A 16,968-nucleotide genomic window follows, 5' to 3' on the forward strand; every position below is an offset into this window, starting at 1 on the left:
ACAAAATTTGACCAAGTATTTAAAACGTGCATTCATAAAAACCCTGCATTATGGGCCGCGAGGCAGGCATGAAGTGCAATTTCAAGAAAATTGAGAAAGATCCATATAAAGAAACAGGACATCCAAAACATTCAAAATAAACAACTATGCCTGTCATTTAATGTGGCATGAAACTGAGATGAAATGAATGAGATGTCTTGCATGGCAGACACAAATAAAAACAAACAAACAAAAATGACCAACAACTTAAGAATGAAAAAAGATTTTATTTATATCAATGAAAGCCAGACATAAAACGAAGAACGATCCCATGACTTAGGCATGTTGTTTTTACCACGCAGCATAGAATCTTTATAGTCTGCATAAATAAATATAAAAAATGTACAGTGGGGAAATCAGCACAAACATGGAGGTTTGTGTTGTTCTCCTTTTTGGCATTTGATGATAAATGGAGCCGTTGAAACCCCGGGCGGATACACAGGGATTACAATGCCTTATTGAATACAAATATCTAAATATAACGCAAATATCTTTGTTACATAAAAAATAAACAAAATAAAGATACAAATGTCTTGCTGGACATACACGCACGACACAAAGCAGTGGACAAATGGCCTACCTAAAGGAAAAACAAAGCATGCATGTTATTAATGTCAGAGAAGCCAGGCTTCCCCTGACTACACGAAGATGAAAGAGACCCTGGATACCAACGTATTACACCAACTATCCCCTCTGGACATCCAAGACGTGCGGTACAAGCTGACACATGGATTCTGAGAGGCCACTGCTGAGCTGAGCACTGTAGGACAGCTAATGAGTCCAGCCCAGCTGTGTAAAATCAGGCTAAGTAGTCTAGAAATATGAAGGAATTGGCTCTTCGGTCTGACGGACTCAATGTAGAGCAAGGGAATCTGAGAAACAACCACCTCATACACTTCAATTGAAGAAACCAAACCCGGCAGCCATCCACGTAAAGGATGACACATACAGCAAGTCGTGGGCTAAGCAAACAATAACCACCAGGGGGAGGGAGAGGGACTGTATCTCTCCGCACAGCAATGGTCCATGCAGAGGATTTGAAGTCAAGGTCAAGAAGTCACAGGTGACGTTTATGACCCGAACGATGCAAGTCAACAAGACTATAGGTTACCCGAGGAGAACTGCCCCTGTCAGTGGTTTCCAGCATTTGAAAAAGACACCACAGGCACAGCTAATCCACGAAGAGCTTTAAATAATGTCTGTGCTAATCAAACAGATGATTTTTAAAACCACAACGAATCGATACTGGAGATTACCATGGAAACCCCGGCTCGTGATCGCACCCGTGTCTTGAGCTCTTTCACCCTCCCTTAATCTCACAAACATCCTTTCATTCTCTCGGCTCGCGCACACACGCACGCGCACATACACACACAAAGCCTCCGGTGATGGGTTAATGAAATAGATTCTAATTAAACCTCTCTCCTCAGAGCCCTGTTACCTTATAAACCCAGTGAGAGTATCACCACCGAGCCTGCATTAAGAAAAGAAAATCATTTAATTCAAATCTCTTACATCCCTGATGGCGGCCTAAAGAGAAACTTACAAGCTTGTTAAGTCACTCAATAATGATTCAACCTCAGAGGAACTTTAAAGAAATAAAGAAGCATGCAACAAACAAACAAACACACACACACACACACACACACGTGGCATTGTTTCTACTAAAGAAAGATCAGGTTGACGCATCCGAGCAGAATCCATCCACAACATCTTAATACCCTGTTAACAAAGAATCTGCAAATATCCAGACTTTAAGTAGACTTAAGCTATTGAATTTTGGTTCAAATGATGGCGAACACTGATATGAGAAAACTTCATTCTGCACATCGATATGAGGGGCTGGGAACACCAACAACTGTAGCTTATGGCATTTCTCAAATCACAAATGTCATAATTTGGCAATATAAAACAGACCGTGATGAATGTAATTCTCAGAATTAAAAAGTAACACCTTAAAAAGTAAAAATGAATATAAAACAAAGCAACCCTAATAGACACGGAATAGGTTTATTCATTATAGGGTCAGATGCCCTGTACACATCTCCAAGGCTTTAATCATTTCACTCTCTCTCTCTCTCTCTCTCTCTCTCTCACTTCAGGTGGGTGGTAGATGTGGGCGGGGTCTCCGAGTGAGAGGTGTGGTTGTAAATACACAAAATGTTTTGTTAACACAGCTGAGCAGGAACATGTTTATCAGTATCCTGGGAATGACACAACAAGCTGGGAGGTGAAGGAGAGGGGCTCTTCATGTGGCTCATGTAACAGAAGTGTGTGTGTGTGTGTGTGTGTGTGCAATACCACCATATGTCTGAAACGGCAACACCATAGTTGAATGACCATTTAGCGCATCAGTAATAGCAGGAGAGTTTCATTGATACCTACAAGAGACCAGCTCGGTGTTGTATTTGTGGGTGGCAAAGCACCTTATATATGGGGTCAAATTCTTTCTTTGTTTTGAAATGAGAAGCTAGGGAGTTGCGATAATGAGCCATTTAAACACATGTGACATCTATGATCTAGAAACTTCCACTGCTGTGGCTTGCGCAAGTCATTTTTCATTATACCAGCACAGGATATGCAGAAATCTCAGCAACAGACAGCAAAACAATGACAGTAACAAGACGACTCCTGTGCTGGGATTCAGATCAAATTCATACTAATTGTCAAGTTAAAGAGAGTTCACTGTGCATGGTCATTTAAGACCAGCAATAAAACCCATGTTTTTCATGGTGTATCACACCTGTCAGTGAACACTGTGCCCGAGGAAAGAAATGAACAGAAGTGAAAAAATGCTCATAAATCAGCCAAATCATATTTTCTTGTCCATAGGTTTGTGTGAGGGTTATTTGTAGAGGTGGGGTTAAAAATATCATCAGCTTGGAATGAAAACAAAGGAAATCTATGAGACGACCTCACTAATATAGTGAAAACTGTGTGTGTTGGGTGAGCCATTTCAGACATTGAGGTAAAGCACCGTTGACACACACATTCCTCTCCATTTGCTCTCTTTTTCTTTTTGTCCGTCTCTCCCTCCCTCCTTTTATTTGGTGGTAGTTGGATCCTCTTCTCACTCGCTTGATGTTCTTGAGCCATTTGCTGAAGTGCTACTACATGAACTGCATCTGTACAGACACACAAGTAAAAAAATCAGCATCAAATCTCACAGCAAAGGCACTTTCTACACATGCTACGGGCAAAACAAATACAAACTAAATGGAAAGCAAAGTTATTTGAGGTATTGTAAAAGCAAAAATACAACACTACAATATGTGATTCATGTAAAATGTTTATGAAATGTGTCAAATGTGTTCATGTTTAGCTCAAATGGATATACAGTATCTCACAAAAGTGAGTACACCCCTCATACTTTTGTAAATATTTTATTATATCTTTTCATCTGACAACACTTAAGAAATCACTCTTTACTACAATGTAAAGTAGTGAGTGTACAGCTTGTATAACAGTGTAAATTTGCTGTCCCCTCAAAATAACTCTACACACAGCTGGCAACAAAAGTGAGTACACCCCTAAATGAAAATGTCCAAATTGGGCCCAAAGTGTCAATATTTTGTGTGGCCGCCGTTATTTTCCAGCACTGCCTTAACCCTCTTGGGCATGGAGTTCACCAGAGCTTCACAGGTTGCCACTGGAGTCCTCTCCCACTCCTCCATGACGACATCACGAAGCAGGTGGATGTTAGAGACCTTCGCTCCTCCAACTTCCGTTTGAGGATGCCCCACAGATGCTCAATAGGGTTTAGGTCTGGAGACATGCTTGGCCAGTCCATCACCTTTACCCTCGGCTTCTTTTGGGGTCGTTATCATGTTGGAATACTGCCCTGCGGCCCAGTCTCCAAAGGGAGGGGATCATGCTTTGCTTCAGTATGTCACAGTACATTCATGGTTCCCTCAATGAACTGTAGCTCCTCAGTGCCAGCAGCACTCATGCAGCCCCAGACTATGACGCTCCCACCACCATGCTTGACTGTAGGCAAGACACACTTGTCTTTGTACTACTCACCTGGTTGCCGCCACACACGCTTGACACCATCTGAGCCAATTAAGTTTATCTTGGTCTCATCAGACCACAGGACATGGTTCAGTAATCCATGTCCTTTGTCTGCTTGTCTTCAGCAAACTGTTTGCGGGTTTTCTTGTGCATCATCTTTAGAAGAGGCTTCCTTCTGGGAAGACAGCCATGCAGACCAATTTGATGCAGTGTGCGACGTATGGTCTGAGCACTGACAGGCTGACCCCCCACCCTTTCAACCTCTGCAGCAATGCTGGCAGCACTCATACGTCTATTTCCCAAAGACAACCTCTGGATATGACGCTGAGCACGTGCACTCAACTTCTTTGGTCGACCATGGTGAGGCCTGTTCTGAGTGCAACCTGTCCTGTTAAACCACTGTATGGTCTTGAACACCGTACTGCAGCTCAGTTTCAGGGTCTTGGCAATCTTCTTATAGCCTAAGCCATCTTTATGTAGAGCAACAATTCTTTTTTCAGATCCTCAGAGAGTTCTTTGCCATGAGGTGCCATGCTGAACTTCCAGTGACCAGTATGAGAGAGTGAGAGCGATAACACCAAATTTAACACACCTGCTCCCCATTCACACCTGAGACCTTGTAACACTAAAGAATCACATGACACCAGGGAGGGAAAATGGCTAATGGGCCCAATTTGGACATTTTCACTTAGGGGTGTACTCACTTTTGTTGCCCGCGTTTATACATTAATGGCTGTGTGCAGAGTTATTTTGAGGAGACAGCACATTTACACTGTTATACAAGCTGTACACTCACTACTTTACATTGTAGAAAAGTTTCATTTCTTCAGTGTTGTCACATGAAAAGATATAAAAAAACTTTTTACAAAAATGTGAGGTGTGTACTCACTTCTGTGAGATACTGTAGAACAGAAAAATATTGATGGGATAAATTGAATAAAGTATGGCAAATATCTATAATTGCGTTTGACAATTATTTCTTTGTAAATTGTCATTTGCAGAATAAGAATAATACACTTGACATGTTTAAATAACGTTTAATGATATGTTTAAATGAAGAAAACAAATGCTAAAACTAAATTGACGGATTGTTGAACATGTTTAAATAATCATCAAACCGCGGTCATCAAACCGCAACAGCAGGTGCAAAGGTGATGGATGTAGAGGTGCTCCAGATACCACAGATAATCTATGTGGCTTTTAAAGATGTGCAATAATTGCTGTTATCTCGTAATTATTTGCAATTATATGATTATTTCATAATTGTGACAGCCCTATGCACTAACTTCCTAACATTTGTTTTTTGCACGTCACCAATGCAAATAATTTTGCATCATCCCCGACATTCCCAAACATGAAAAAAATAGCTAAATGTTAACTCCCATAGCAAATGACTCCATTATTTCTTTGTACGCAGACATAGCGACTTTGTGTCAAAGTACTGTAAATGTACAGGATGTCTTGAAGTATTGCAAATGCAGTGGTGTGTCAAGACCTCAATAAAACCATTGCATCAGTGTACTTGCCACATGCGGAGAGCTGTGTGTGCGTGCGTGTGTGTGCGTATGAATGTATGTGTGCAAATTAATTTCATGCTACAAGCTGTGCAGCAAGTTTTAATGTTACTGTTTTGAAAAACAGCACACCCACATAAACACAGGTGGCCCTGTGTTTGTTAGATATTTACATCACATCTACATTTTTTGCATATACTCCTGTTCAAAGCGACTAGGTGCACTGATGGCTTTAGAGCAGGGGTCTTCAACGTTTTTCGGGGCAAGGACCCCTTAGATGAGCGACGCATGGAGCAGGGAACCCCTACTAAATGTGTAAACGGAGCTATTTATATAGAAACAACCCTATTGTCACAGCAATATTATGTCAAGACATTACATTACCACAATTATGTTATTGTTGCACATAGGCTAAATACTTTTCTGTGTATTATTGTTGTTTTTAATATAGATTGCTTAATTATTTTAAGGGATTTGCAGCATCAAATTCGAAGACCCCTGCTTTAGAGTCATTTTAACATGCTTTCTGTATGTATGGTATGAATAACAGGATAACTGGATTCATTGGTATGTGTGTGTACCTGGGCTCCGGGGATAGTGGTGAAGGGGTTAGTGGGTCTGAGAATTGGCTGGTTGTATAGCATGGGCTGCTGGGTCATCAATGGAACCCCTCCCATCTGTCCCAGCTGAGGAGGGACCTAAAACCAGACAAACATACAACACTGAATGTCTCTATAATCTAGGGGTGAAACAAGTCCTTGAGAAAGTAGAGTAATTCGAATACAAAAAAATCATTGAGGCAATTTTTGTTGCCTCAAAGCTTTGTTTAATCCATTTAACTACAGTACACACGGAGCACTGCGTTTCCCCACGGACCGTTATTACTGACGCACAGCCCGCTAAACTCTATTCATGTTACAGGGCTCTCAAGTCCCTGACTTAATTAATCAACTTGGATCTTTATCTCCAAATGTTCATGACCATGTTAAAAATCTTGGTGTCATTTTAGATTCTAACTTGACTTTTGATAGGCAAATTAGTGCGATTGTTAAAAGCAGTTTCTTTCAGCTAAGATCTATTGCCAACATCAAGACAATGCTTTCTAAGAAAGACCTTGAAACTGTTATTCATGCATTTATCACCTCAAAGTTAGATTATTGTAATTCCTTAAACTTGGGTTTACCCAATTCAGCTGTAAATCGCTTGCAGATGGTTCAAAACGCAGCAGCCAGGTTTTTGACTGGAACTAAAAAGTATCAACACATCACTCCTGTTCTTGCTTCTCTCCATTGGTTACCGGTCAAGTCCCGAGTTGATTTTAAAATCTTGCTTTTTGTTTATAAAGCTTTACATGGGCTTGCCCCTCAGTACATAAATGATCTTCTTGTTCCGCACAATGTTTCAAGATCTCTACGCTCTTCTAATCAACTAATTCTTTTTGTTCCTCGTTCACGTTACAAAACGAAAGGTGATCGAGCTTTCTCGGTGGCTGCTCCCAGACTTTGGAACAGTCTTCCTCTCAATATTAGATCTTCCCCTTCTGTCTCAATTTTCATCTGTATTCTGAGTGTTTTAATTGAAGGTGTTTATATCTTTACATATGTCTCTATGGTTTTGATCCAGTGTGCTAATTTTGCTTTTGCTTTTAATTTCCTTTTTCTTTTAAATAGTATTTTTATATATCTGTACAGCACTTTGGCTACAACTTCCATTGTTTGAAGTGTGCTTTATAAATTAATAAACTAAACTCAAGTCTCACGCATTCACCGTGAGACACGCATTTTAATCTGTTCACACGCTCACACGTATTTCTCATGCTGATAAATGAGTGATAGCTTATTGAAATGGTGAACTGCTATTTTACTTAGTTTTAGTCTATTTTGCGAGTGAAACTTGTTTTCCGGCTGCATCCATCAAACTAGATGCGGACTAGTGGATGCCGAATCATGTTATTTATACATGTCATCTGGCTGTTCTGCGTGTCTGCGTGAATGAACTGCACAGTTTAACATGCTACACGTGTGATGCTCATGAATTTGTCTGCATCTGCGCTTTATGAGGACATGAACTTCATCTGCAGAGTTGCTCTGAGAGTTTATTTCACCAACATTTTATGGTTTGAGTGAAGAAACAGACATACTAAAAAATAAGCGTCTTCAGACAACCTGCCAAAATAAAAGTCCAGTTAACTTGGTATTTTATGTGGACAAATATACTATTTGATAGTAAAAAAAAAAAAACTTAAACTAATTTAGATAAACTAAATGCAAAGTTAGTTGTTCACCTTTGAAATGATTCTTTCTATTTGTATTAATGCGTCTTATTTATACATTTGTATTATATTGCATTTTGAATGTAATATGGCAATGTAATGTATTAAATGTTAAAAACTTTAACGTGTATTAATGTGTGCAATTTCAGCAATGAAAAAAATAGTTTTTCTAAACTTAGTTGTTCATTTTAAGAGACCTGTCTTATTTTCTCTTGTATATTTAGTATTTCTCTTTAATAAAGAAAAATGATTTATTATCCGAATACCCGATTAATCGATGGAAAAATCAGTAGAATACTCGATTACTAAAATAATCGATAGCTGCAGCCCTACTATAATCTGCAACTTACTAAATACTACACACTTTTTCAGATTTTGTGGTCATACGTACCATTCCATACACAGGCACTTGAGGTGTTGTCATGGGAAATGCCATGGGTGCAGGAGCCTGCAGAAGAGGAAAACTCAGCTTAAACACTGATGCACTCATTGATCAAACACCACTGTACTTTACTGTACCAATTAAACACTATTGTGTTCTATTATCATGTCTGTTCTAATTATAGATCTAGTTTAATTACACACTTCTGTACCAAGGTTATTTTAGTTTACTAAAATTAAAACTTTGAAAATGTTTCTGTTCATTGAAATTAAATTAAATAGACCTGAAATTTTTTGGAAAAACTTGATTAAAGGAAAAATTGAAATGTTGCCTCAAAAATAAACTGACATAAGTTTAAAGCACTAACATTATAATAATAAACAAAAATAAAACAAAAATAAAAATTAATTAATCTTATATAGCGACATAAAACAATAAATTATACAATGACAAAAGCATATACCAAAATTGCTAAAACCAAGTAAAATTAACATAAAAGCAAAAAAATAAAAGCTAATTAAAAATATTCCTAAAACTAAGTAAAACTAAACTCAAAACTATAATAACTCTATTCTGTACCCAGAACAGGATTACTTAAACACTAATGCATACATTTCTGCCCCGGTGTGTTTACTGTATGGAAAGACTACACTTCTGGAGCACAAATATAACAAAAAAATATATAGATAAGTATACTGTATACAGTATGTATAGGTAACATACCGAAAAGTAAGAAATCATCAACTGATCTGAATAGCTGTCAATCTCTTCTATATTTCGCAGCTGATTCTGAAGAAAACAAGCATTGATTTGAACCATGTGGTATTTAGCGTGTATTGTTAGTCTTGCATCATATCCATGTAGGGTAAACTTTAGCACCAAACACACACACATTTGCCTGGTTTGCAGGTCAATTTTCCAAAGAATGAATAAACCAAATGCTACAGAAAAGGCACATGAGACTGAACAAACATCCATATGTCACATGAATATCAACACATGACATTTTCTGCATTTTCACTAAAGTAATGTCTATGTGGATAAAGAAGATGATTTACACAACTACACAAGATTTTAAAATAAAATGATGTATCTACAGTAGCCTACATGCTAATGTTCAGTTCGTCCATTTGGGTAGATTTTAGGTCATTTTAAATCAATCTTAATAGCGTTTTTATGTTAACCTGCCCTCTGCCCCTAACTTCACAAGTTTGAGAAGATCCACAGGCCTGCAGATATTTACAGTACATGCTAATGTTCAGTTATAATCATAGCGCCACCTACTGCCAATAGGAACTTACATTCTTTACATTTTTCTCCATGAGGGTAGAGAATTCTCAAAAGCTCACCAGCATCCCTAACGTGCACCAAGATGTCCGATCAATATTGCTTGCAGCTTTAATTTTAACTGCTTTTGGAGTTGACACGATTTTAAAATCTCTTAAAGCAGTGTGGTAGGTCTCCCCACATAAAATGTGTAATTGTAAGAACGTTAAAATGTGAAGACATACTAGAGCAATGCAGTATCCACTGCTATGGGACACATTTTACGAAATCACCTCAAACTTTAAAACATATTTCCAACACATTTCCAAATTATTCAGATGGCCAGGACGTATTGTGTGCAATGTACCTGTCAGCCGCATTCTTTCAAATTTCTGTGCCTTCAACCAACACCAGTAGATATTATCAATTTAAAGGCATTTTAGAGCTTTGCAGATGTACTGTCCATTCCTATACTGTACTGCACAAGTTAAACGGTCATGCCTTCCTTATATAATATAACCATGCAAACAAAATAGAAACCAAAATATACTTTTTTTCATTTTTAACTGTCACAACTGGCATTTAATGCAACAAGAATTGCTAAAGTCAACAGAATTGACTAGCAGACCTACCTAGCCTAACCGAGACCTGCGTTGACACTGCATTGTTTACCTTTGTTTAAACAATGAGTTTGTATTTTTTTAGGTGCAGCTTAGAAAAATAATTTAAGAATGAATCACAGATAAGAATCCCCAACTATTTTTCAACATACTAAGAACTCACTGGACCAGAAATCTCGAATTAAGGTTTGAAAGAACAGGAAAGTGTGAAAAAGAGAGAAAGCTGAATCGATCCCTGTCAACCAAAACTTCAGGACTTTAATAGATACAGTCATTGGAGGTACTTACATAACCAGTATAGAACATTCCAGTCTGCTGGGTTAAGCACAAGAAAAAAGACAGAAACAGTGAGACAGAAATAGACAGCGAGAAGACACGGGACATGAGAAGGAACAGGGCAGAAAGTTGGCGACCACAGAAGAGGCAGAGAGAGACAGAGAAATACACTGACGGTTAGTCATTCACTCATTAACGGTCATCTGCCCTCTTAGCTCATGTAGTTCAGATGTCAATACACCCTGAGTGAGAAAGGAGAGGCTATAAACACACAGAAAACTCATTTCAGAACACACTCGCACCTCATTGGCCGGATCAATACAACGGCACAGGAACAGGAAGTAAACACACTTACGCTCACATTTCCTGAAGACTTCTTAAACAGAGTGTTCATATCGACTCTTAATGAACTTGCTATCAATTCTAGTGTATATAATGAGGATATCTGCCGCGACTAGTACTTTACAACACATGAAGAAACCATATCCGCATGCGTCTCCACATGTAACAGTGTCCCTTTACATGTGCAAGAAAGTCTGTACAATAAGTGAAGAATAACATAATATAGCACAAAATAAAACTGAGGGTTTCAACATGACTGGTTTAATATTGTGATTATGATCTGCTGACTGCACATTAACTAGCATACTACGACTAGCCAAATACATAAAGGAATATTAAATATCGATTCAAGATCAAATTATATTGTGTGCGAAGGAAGAGACCACAGAGAGTCATAGGAGAGAGATAAAACTAGCACACAGTCATGCAGTCATAGAACACAAATAATTGACTACAGAATGCTACGATTAATCAATAGCAATCAAATATTCCAGAGAGAATGCAAGTATTTTGACACACGTTATTGTGTGTGTGTGTGTGTGTGTGTGTGTGTGTGGAAATGAAAACATATACCATATGAATGTACTCTGCATGTGTGTTCGCGTGTGCACTCACCATGTGTGGCACGGGCATGGCGGCAGGTGGCATGGCAGCAGGTGGCAGGGGGGCGGGGCTCCAGGCAGTGGTGTTGCTCATCGTCTTCGACTGCCAGTTAGTGCCTCCGGTCAACTTCCTCTCTCCGGGTTGAGTCCACTGCATATCAGATCTGCATGCGAACAAACACAGACGGAGATAGTGGAAGTTACACACCTGTACGACATACAGTGTATGACCAGAGTTTATTTAGATTAATCTGAGTCCTCACTTTTTGCCTGGTATTCCCCCAAACTGCAGGTCTGAAAGAGAGCGAGAAAGCGACTGTTATAACAGTCTCACATCTGAGTAATACCGGAAGACGCACAGCACTGGAGGCATCAGAGACCAATTCATCTCCCTTAAGCTGGGTTTAATTCATCTCTGTCCAGTCGCTGCGCGCGCGCACACACGCGCACGCACACACACACACACACACACACACACACACACACACACACACACACACACACATCACGTCTAGCACCATATGGCTGCTGACTCTCAGTTCAGTAGAGTAGCACAAAAGCAATTTAGAGGCCAGGGACTTATGATCAAGTAAATAAAGAAAGCCGCACAAATAGAGCAATAATGCCGGGAGATATAGAGAGAGACTCACTGCCTACGAGGTTGGCCAAGGAGGAGTCCAGGTCACTAGCCAGCAGTTTACCGCCAGTATGAGGGGGCATTACAGGAGCGTGACTGTGAACCGTCACTGTGGGTTTCAACAAGTCTCCTAATGCATCATAACCTGAGAGAAAAAGACAGAAAAGCTTCAATCACAATTGATGAAACACCACAGAAAAGAATTACTATAAGTGACAAATCACAACTAGAGAGAGGAAGCAGAGAGACGTGAGCCAGACGAGCAGGAAAGAGAAAGCGTGCCGGGGTCCTGCTGATGTTTATAATGATGTGAGCAGCAGGGATGAGCTTTTGTGAGGCCGCTCACGGCATGACAAATACCCAAAGAGATCCACAGCAGAACATGAGGTCAGGCCACCCTGAGATGTAAGAGAAAATGCTACCAAAGGGAGTCCTTAAAGAAACTGGAAATCTATGTTAACTGCCTTGTTTTTGTCTTTCATCGGGCGTTAAAGTCGACGTTGAGCTGAAAACAGAGGTTTTGTTAATTGGAGAGCAGGCGAACAAAGCAAGAGAGCGCGAGGAAGTCTGCTGACACATGCCATATTTATGCACTTCCACTTCCTGCTTTGCCAACAGGAGCAAAGAAGGGCCAAGATCAAAAAAATGAGTACACTCGCCACATCAGATCATGTCAGCCATTACAATCCAGTGAAAAGAGCAGAATGAGGGTAGTGGTGAGGTAAGAAAAGGAGGAAGGAAAAGGAACAGAGAGAGAGAGGTTTTGTGAGTAAAAGCGTGTGTGCGTCTGTTCCGAGTTCAGATAAGGTGTAATGACAGGCATTTAACAAATGGAGGAAAATGCCAGTCAGCACCTAACCGCCAATAACACGCACGCACGCACGCACACACAGAGGGAGGATGGAAAAAGGGATGATAACAGACCGTACACAGCCACGGACCAGTGGAGTGAGTGAGTGAAAAGAAATCTTGAAAAGCGTGAGCGATTCCCTAAAGAACATTTCCAATTCTCCAGAACCGAATCAGGCAGGCGGGTGTAGCCAGCTGCAGTTTGTACCAGCTTTCTAGCCGTTAGAGCTCTGCAAACTCACTACACAGCAAAACCAGCAGAAGAGTTTTATTTTTCAGTGAAGGTTACTAAGGTATTAAGCGCAGCAGCAAAACCTTAAAAGATTAATAAGCGCAGTTATTAATAATCACACCGGTGAAAGTGTTTTACCAGCTGAAGGCTTCACGTCACTACAAGAGGCTTTAGTTCCAAATACAGCATCAAAATCTACATTCATGGTGGACATGGAAGCCATGGGGTGAAGAGAGCTGCTTTCTAGACCTGAGAGTAACACACACAACACGCAAAGACACAAGAGATGTCACACACATATATATGGACACACAAGATGGTCTGAGAAATGCTGCAGCGCTGATATTAAAAATCTGATATTAAAAATGTGATGTAATGCTCCCTTTAGTAAACTCATGAAGACAGAAACAAATGAGGAGTCTTGTCCAGCATATTCTATCATCCCATCAGCTGCCATTTACGCTCAATCCAATACATTATTAAAACTGGACCATTTTTAAAGGTCCATTGTGTATTTTGTTGGAGGATCTATTGACAGAAATGCAATATAATATGCATAACTATGTTTTCAGAGGTGTATAATGACCTTACATAATGAAGCGTTACGTTTTTATTATCTCAGAATGAGCTATTTCTATCTATATACACCGCGGGTCCCCTCACATGGAATTCGCCATGTTGTTTCTACAGTAGCCCGAAATGGACAAACTGCACTACAGAGCGCGTTTCCAAATACTTTATCTCCTTCGGCAAATAATCGAAAACGTGACAACATCCTGTGTTAGTCTTTTTGTTGTTCGGGCAAAAAAGAACTTTTAATTTTTCAGCATTTGCACCCCTACTGTACGGCTCCCAATGTAAATAAAAAGCAGTTTCATTTTGTGCCTGTGGCTCTTTGCTCAGCAGTCTTTTCCTCCTCAATTCGTTTGTCTGTCTGCATTAGTGTGACTTTGTGGTGTTAGTTATATATGTGGGTCCCTGCAGATCCAAGTCTCACTGTGAGACTAGCCAGCTGAACACAGTGCCCTCAGCGCACCTGCCCACTAGCTGTGAAGCGGCCGCTCCGAATGCACGCTTTGACCTACAAACTCTGGCATAGTTAAGAGTCTGGCAGTGCGTCTACACTCTGCACCTTGTGTCCTCAATTCACACTACCCCAGCAGATGTGCTGCACTGCCGAATATAAACCGTTGATACTCAACAATGCTTACAGCCACAGTGATAATCCCTCAGTGGACCAGCACACGCTTTTGAATAAATAGAAAACACTGCTTTAAATCTACAGAACTGGATGTATGGGTAAACAGAACAAATTCGTTGTTTAAAATACTTAGCGAGTACCCTACATTTTTTTGAGCCTATGATACCCAAAAACGCTCTGAGAGACGTTGTCCCAAGTGCCGCTCTTGCAAGAGACCGCCAAGGCAGTCAAGTGTACTAAATGATAGGGATGGGCGATATTATATCGTTTGCGATAGACCGGTAGAAATTCCCCACACGATAGGAATTAGTCTTCCCGCGATATAAACGATAAATTCTAGTTGATGACGTATTTCTTTGTGAGACCCATTCACAGCTCATATGTGAAGCGAAAACGGGTATAGCGGAGGGCGGATGTGAAGCTGAGAAAGAGTTTGCACTAAAAGACGAGCTCTAAATCTCATTTAGGTCGGCACTGTAGATGCATCCGAGTTAATGTTTAGTTTCACTTTCGTTTTATTTAATTCGTTTGTTAAGTATTCGTTGATAGTCATAATACGTTACACCACAACATTTAGTTTGGCTAAAAGTATTTATTTAAACATTCGTTAGATGTTATGCGCGCGTGCGCAAATTGTTTAATATGATTTCTTGCCTGTTATATACAGGATGAACAGAGCGTCCCGTGCGCAGCTCGCGCCCACATGTGCTTTCAAAGCGACCCAGCGCGCACAGCACTGCTGCCTGTTTACATACAGTACAAATGCGAGTTTGTATTACGTTATTTTAAATACGTTTATGAGCGTATAAAAGCATTGATTATTTAATTAGATATCTTTTATCCGCATGTTTCTGTTCTCTTTCTGTAGCGCGAGTCATAGACAGATTCAGTGTATGTTGCTGTGAGAAGAGAAGGTTCACACAGTTCAAGAGAGAGTGATTGACAGCGTGATGCGATCGATCGTTTCCACCCAACAATAGAATATATACAGTTTTAGGTATGACATGATGTGTTTATTGAGCTTTAGTTCATTTAACTTTTCTTTACTACAACCTTTTGAAGTCGAATCTCACTATTATATTTTATATTTACAAAAATACTTTAGGTATATTTTAGGAGCTGTTTGATTTGGGGTAAGTTTTACTTTTTGATAATATTTGTTTTTCTGAGGGTCTAGACCACATGCAGCTACTATCACTTGATGTAAAAAACAGCGGTGGATGGCATTATGGATATATCGTCATTTTTATCGTTATCGCAACAAATACCAGGAATTATTGTGATAAGAGTTTTAGGGCCATATCGCCCATCACTACTAAATGACCCTTTTGATGCACTCTCAATATGCCAAATAGACTATCACCCTATTTCAAACAAAGTGTAGATTTGATGAGAACAGCATTTGGTACACTAGGAATCGTAACGCATGCATGTAGAAATAAACCAGCAAATGAACAAACGAATAATTGAATGAGCATTCACAGCAAGTTAACTAAGAATTGATCTGTTTTAAAGATTTTTCTGAGGCTAAATTAAAGGTCAGGGATCTAAAGTGGTCATGTATTATAGAAAGGGCTGGTGTGTGCGTGTTCATGGTTTTATATCCCGGTGGGGACCTAAACCTGAATGCACACCAACTCATGGGGACTTGTGTCACCGTGGGGACCAAAATTGAGGTCCCCATGGGCAAAAAAGCTTATAAATTGTACAGAACAATATTTTTTAAAAATCTAAAAATGCTTTTCTATGATCTTTAGGTTTAGGGGTAGGGTTAGGGGATAAAATATACAGTTTGTAGAGTATAAAAACATTACGCCTATGGACTGTCCCCACGGAGATAATAAACCAGACGTGTGTGTGTGTGTGTGTGTGTGTGTGTGTGTGTGTGTGCGTGTGCGTGTGGATGGAATGGGCCGCACCTCCCCAGGCACTGCTGTTGGTGGTGATAGGAGTGCTCTGCACGGCAGGGATGAAGGCAGGCTGGAGGTCAAACAGGTCACTGGTGAGGTTTGGCATGCTGTACAAGAGAAATAAAGAGTTCAGGACAGGTAGGCCTGTGACCTATCAATTTTACACATCACAATAGTGTTAGATGAGTTAGATTTCACGTTCATCAATAGCAAAACTTTCATATGTACAACTTATTACAATTTACGGATTGCACTAAAAAGATATTAGCATTCCTAAAAAGATATAAATACATTCTTCTAATCATAGTTTTGTTTACAATTGCTCTTCAAAAGTGTTACAGTATACTTAATCTTGATTTATAGACCGAAAGTAAAATGCTGAGATAAAAAAAATGTAAACAAATATGTTGTCTAGAATTATTCACTGTGTTTTAAATTGTGCAAATTAATTATCACAATAAACCGTAAGTTAACAAATTCAAACATATATTGGGAAAACGTATAATGTACTGCAGTATTATAGGATAAGAATAAAGCATAGATCATGAAGTATAGGGTTTGACAGAATCTTTATGCAGGTTTTCATATTCATTACTGAATCATTGCATAAAAACATTGCACCACTTGGCTGTGAGTCTCTCTGTCAAGTCACTCGAGATGAGGCTCTCTCACACATGCACAAAATCATATAAAAATGCTGTTTTCTTAAACTATGCTCATTTATGTAAAAGTTCATCCAAAATGAAAATGAACCTCTTGTCATTTCAAACCTACATGACTTTGTCTTCCACAGAACACAAAAGAAGATATTTTGA

The 16,968-nt window shown here is 39.5% G+C and overlaps 1 protein-coding gene across 9 annotated transcripts in view; it reads right to left on the reverse strand.

Annotated features, from left to right (window-relative positions):
- Positions 1-246: 246 nt before the first annotated feature.
- si:ch211-200p22.4 (phosphatidylinositol-binding clathrin assembly protein) overlaps positions 247-16,968 on the reverse strand; it is a 59,142-nt gene continuing 42,420 nt past the window's right edge. For 3 of the 9 annotated variants that reach the window (XM_057347486.1, XM_057347469.1, XM_057347451.1), the window contains 10 exons: positions 16,163-16,260; positions 13,181-13,291; positions 11,975-12,106; positions 11,588-11,618; positions 11,338-11,488; positions 10,393-10,419; positions 8,942-9,007; positions 8,228-8,284; positions 6,146-6,262; positions 247-3,164 (listed from right to left, as the gene is read on the reverse strand). In XM_057347486.1, the coding sequence (XP_057203469.1) occupies positions 3,150-3,164; positions 6,146-6,262; positions 8,228-8,284; positions 8,942-9,007; positions 10,393-10,419; positions 11,338-11,488; positions 11,588-11,618; positions 11,975-12,106; positions 13,181-13,291; positions 16,163-16,260 (805 nt within the window). In that variant the 3' untranslated portion in view covers positions 247-3,149. The remainder of the gene's footprint in view (positions 3,165-6,145; positions 6,263-8,227; positions 8,285-8,941; positions 9,008-10,392; positions 10,420-11,337; positions 11,489-11,587; positions 11,619-11,974; positions 12,107-13,180; positions 13,292-16,162; positions 16,261-16,968) is intronic. The other 6 variants (XM_057347460.1, XM_057347518.1, XM_057347478.1 and 3 more) reach the window with 6 other exon arrangements.

The sequence above is a fragment of the Triplophysa rosa genome, linkage group LG1, assembly GCF_024868665.1.
Source record: "Triplophysa rosa linkage group LG1, Trosa_1v2, whole genome shotgun sequence".
NCBI lineage: Eukaryota > Metazoa > Chordata > Actinopteri > Cypriniformes > Nemacheilidae > Triplophysa > Triplophysa rosa.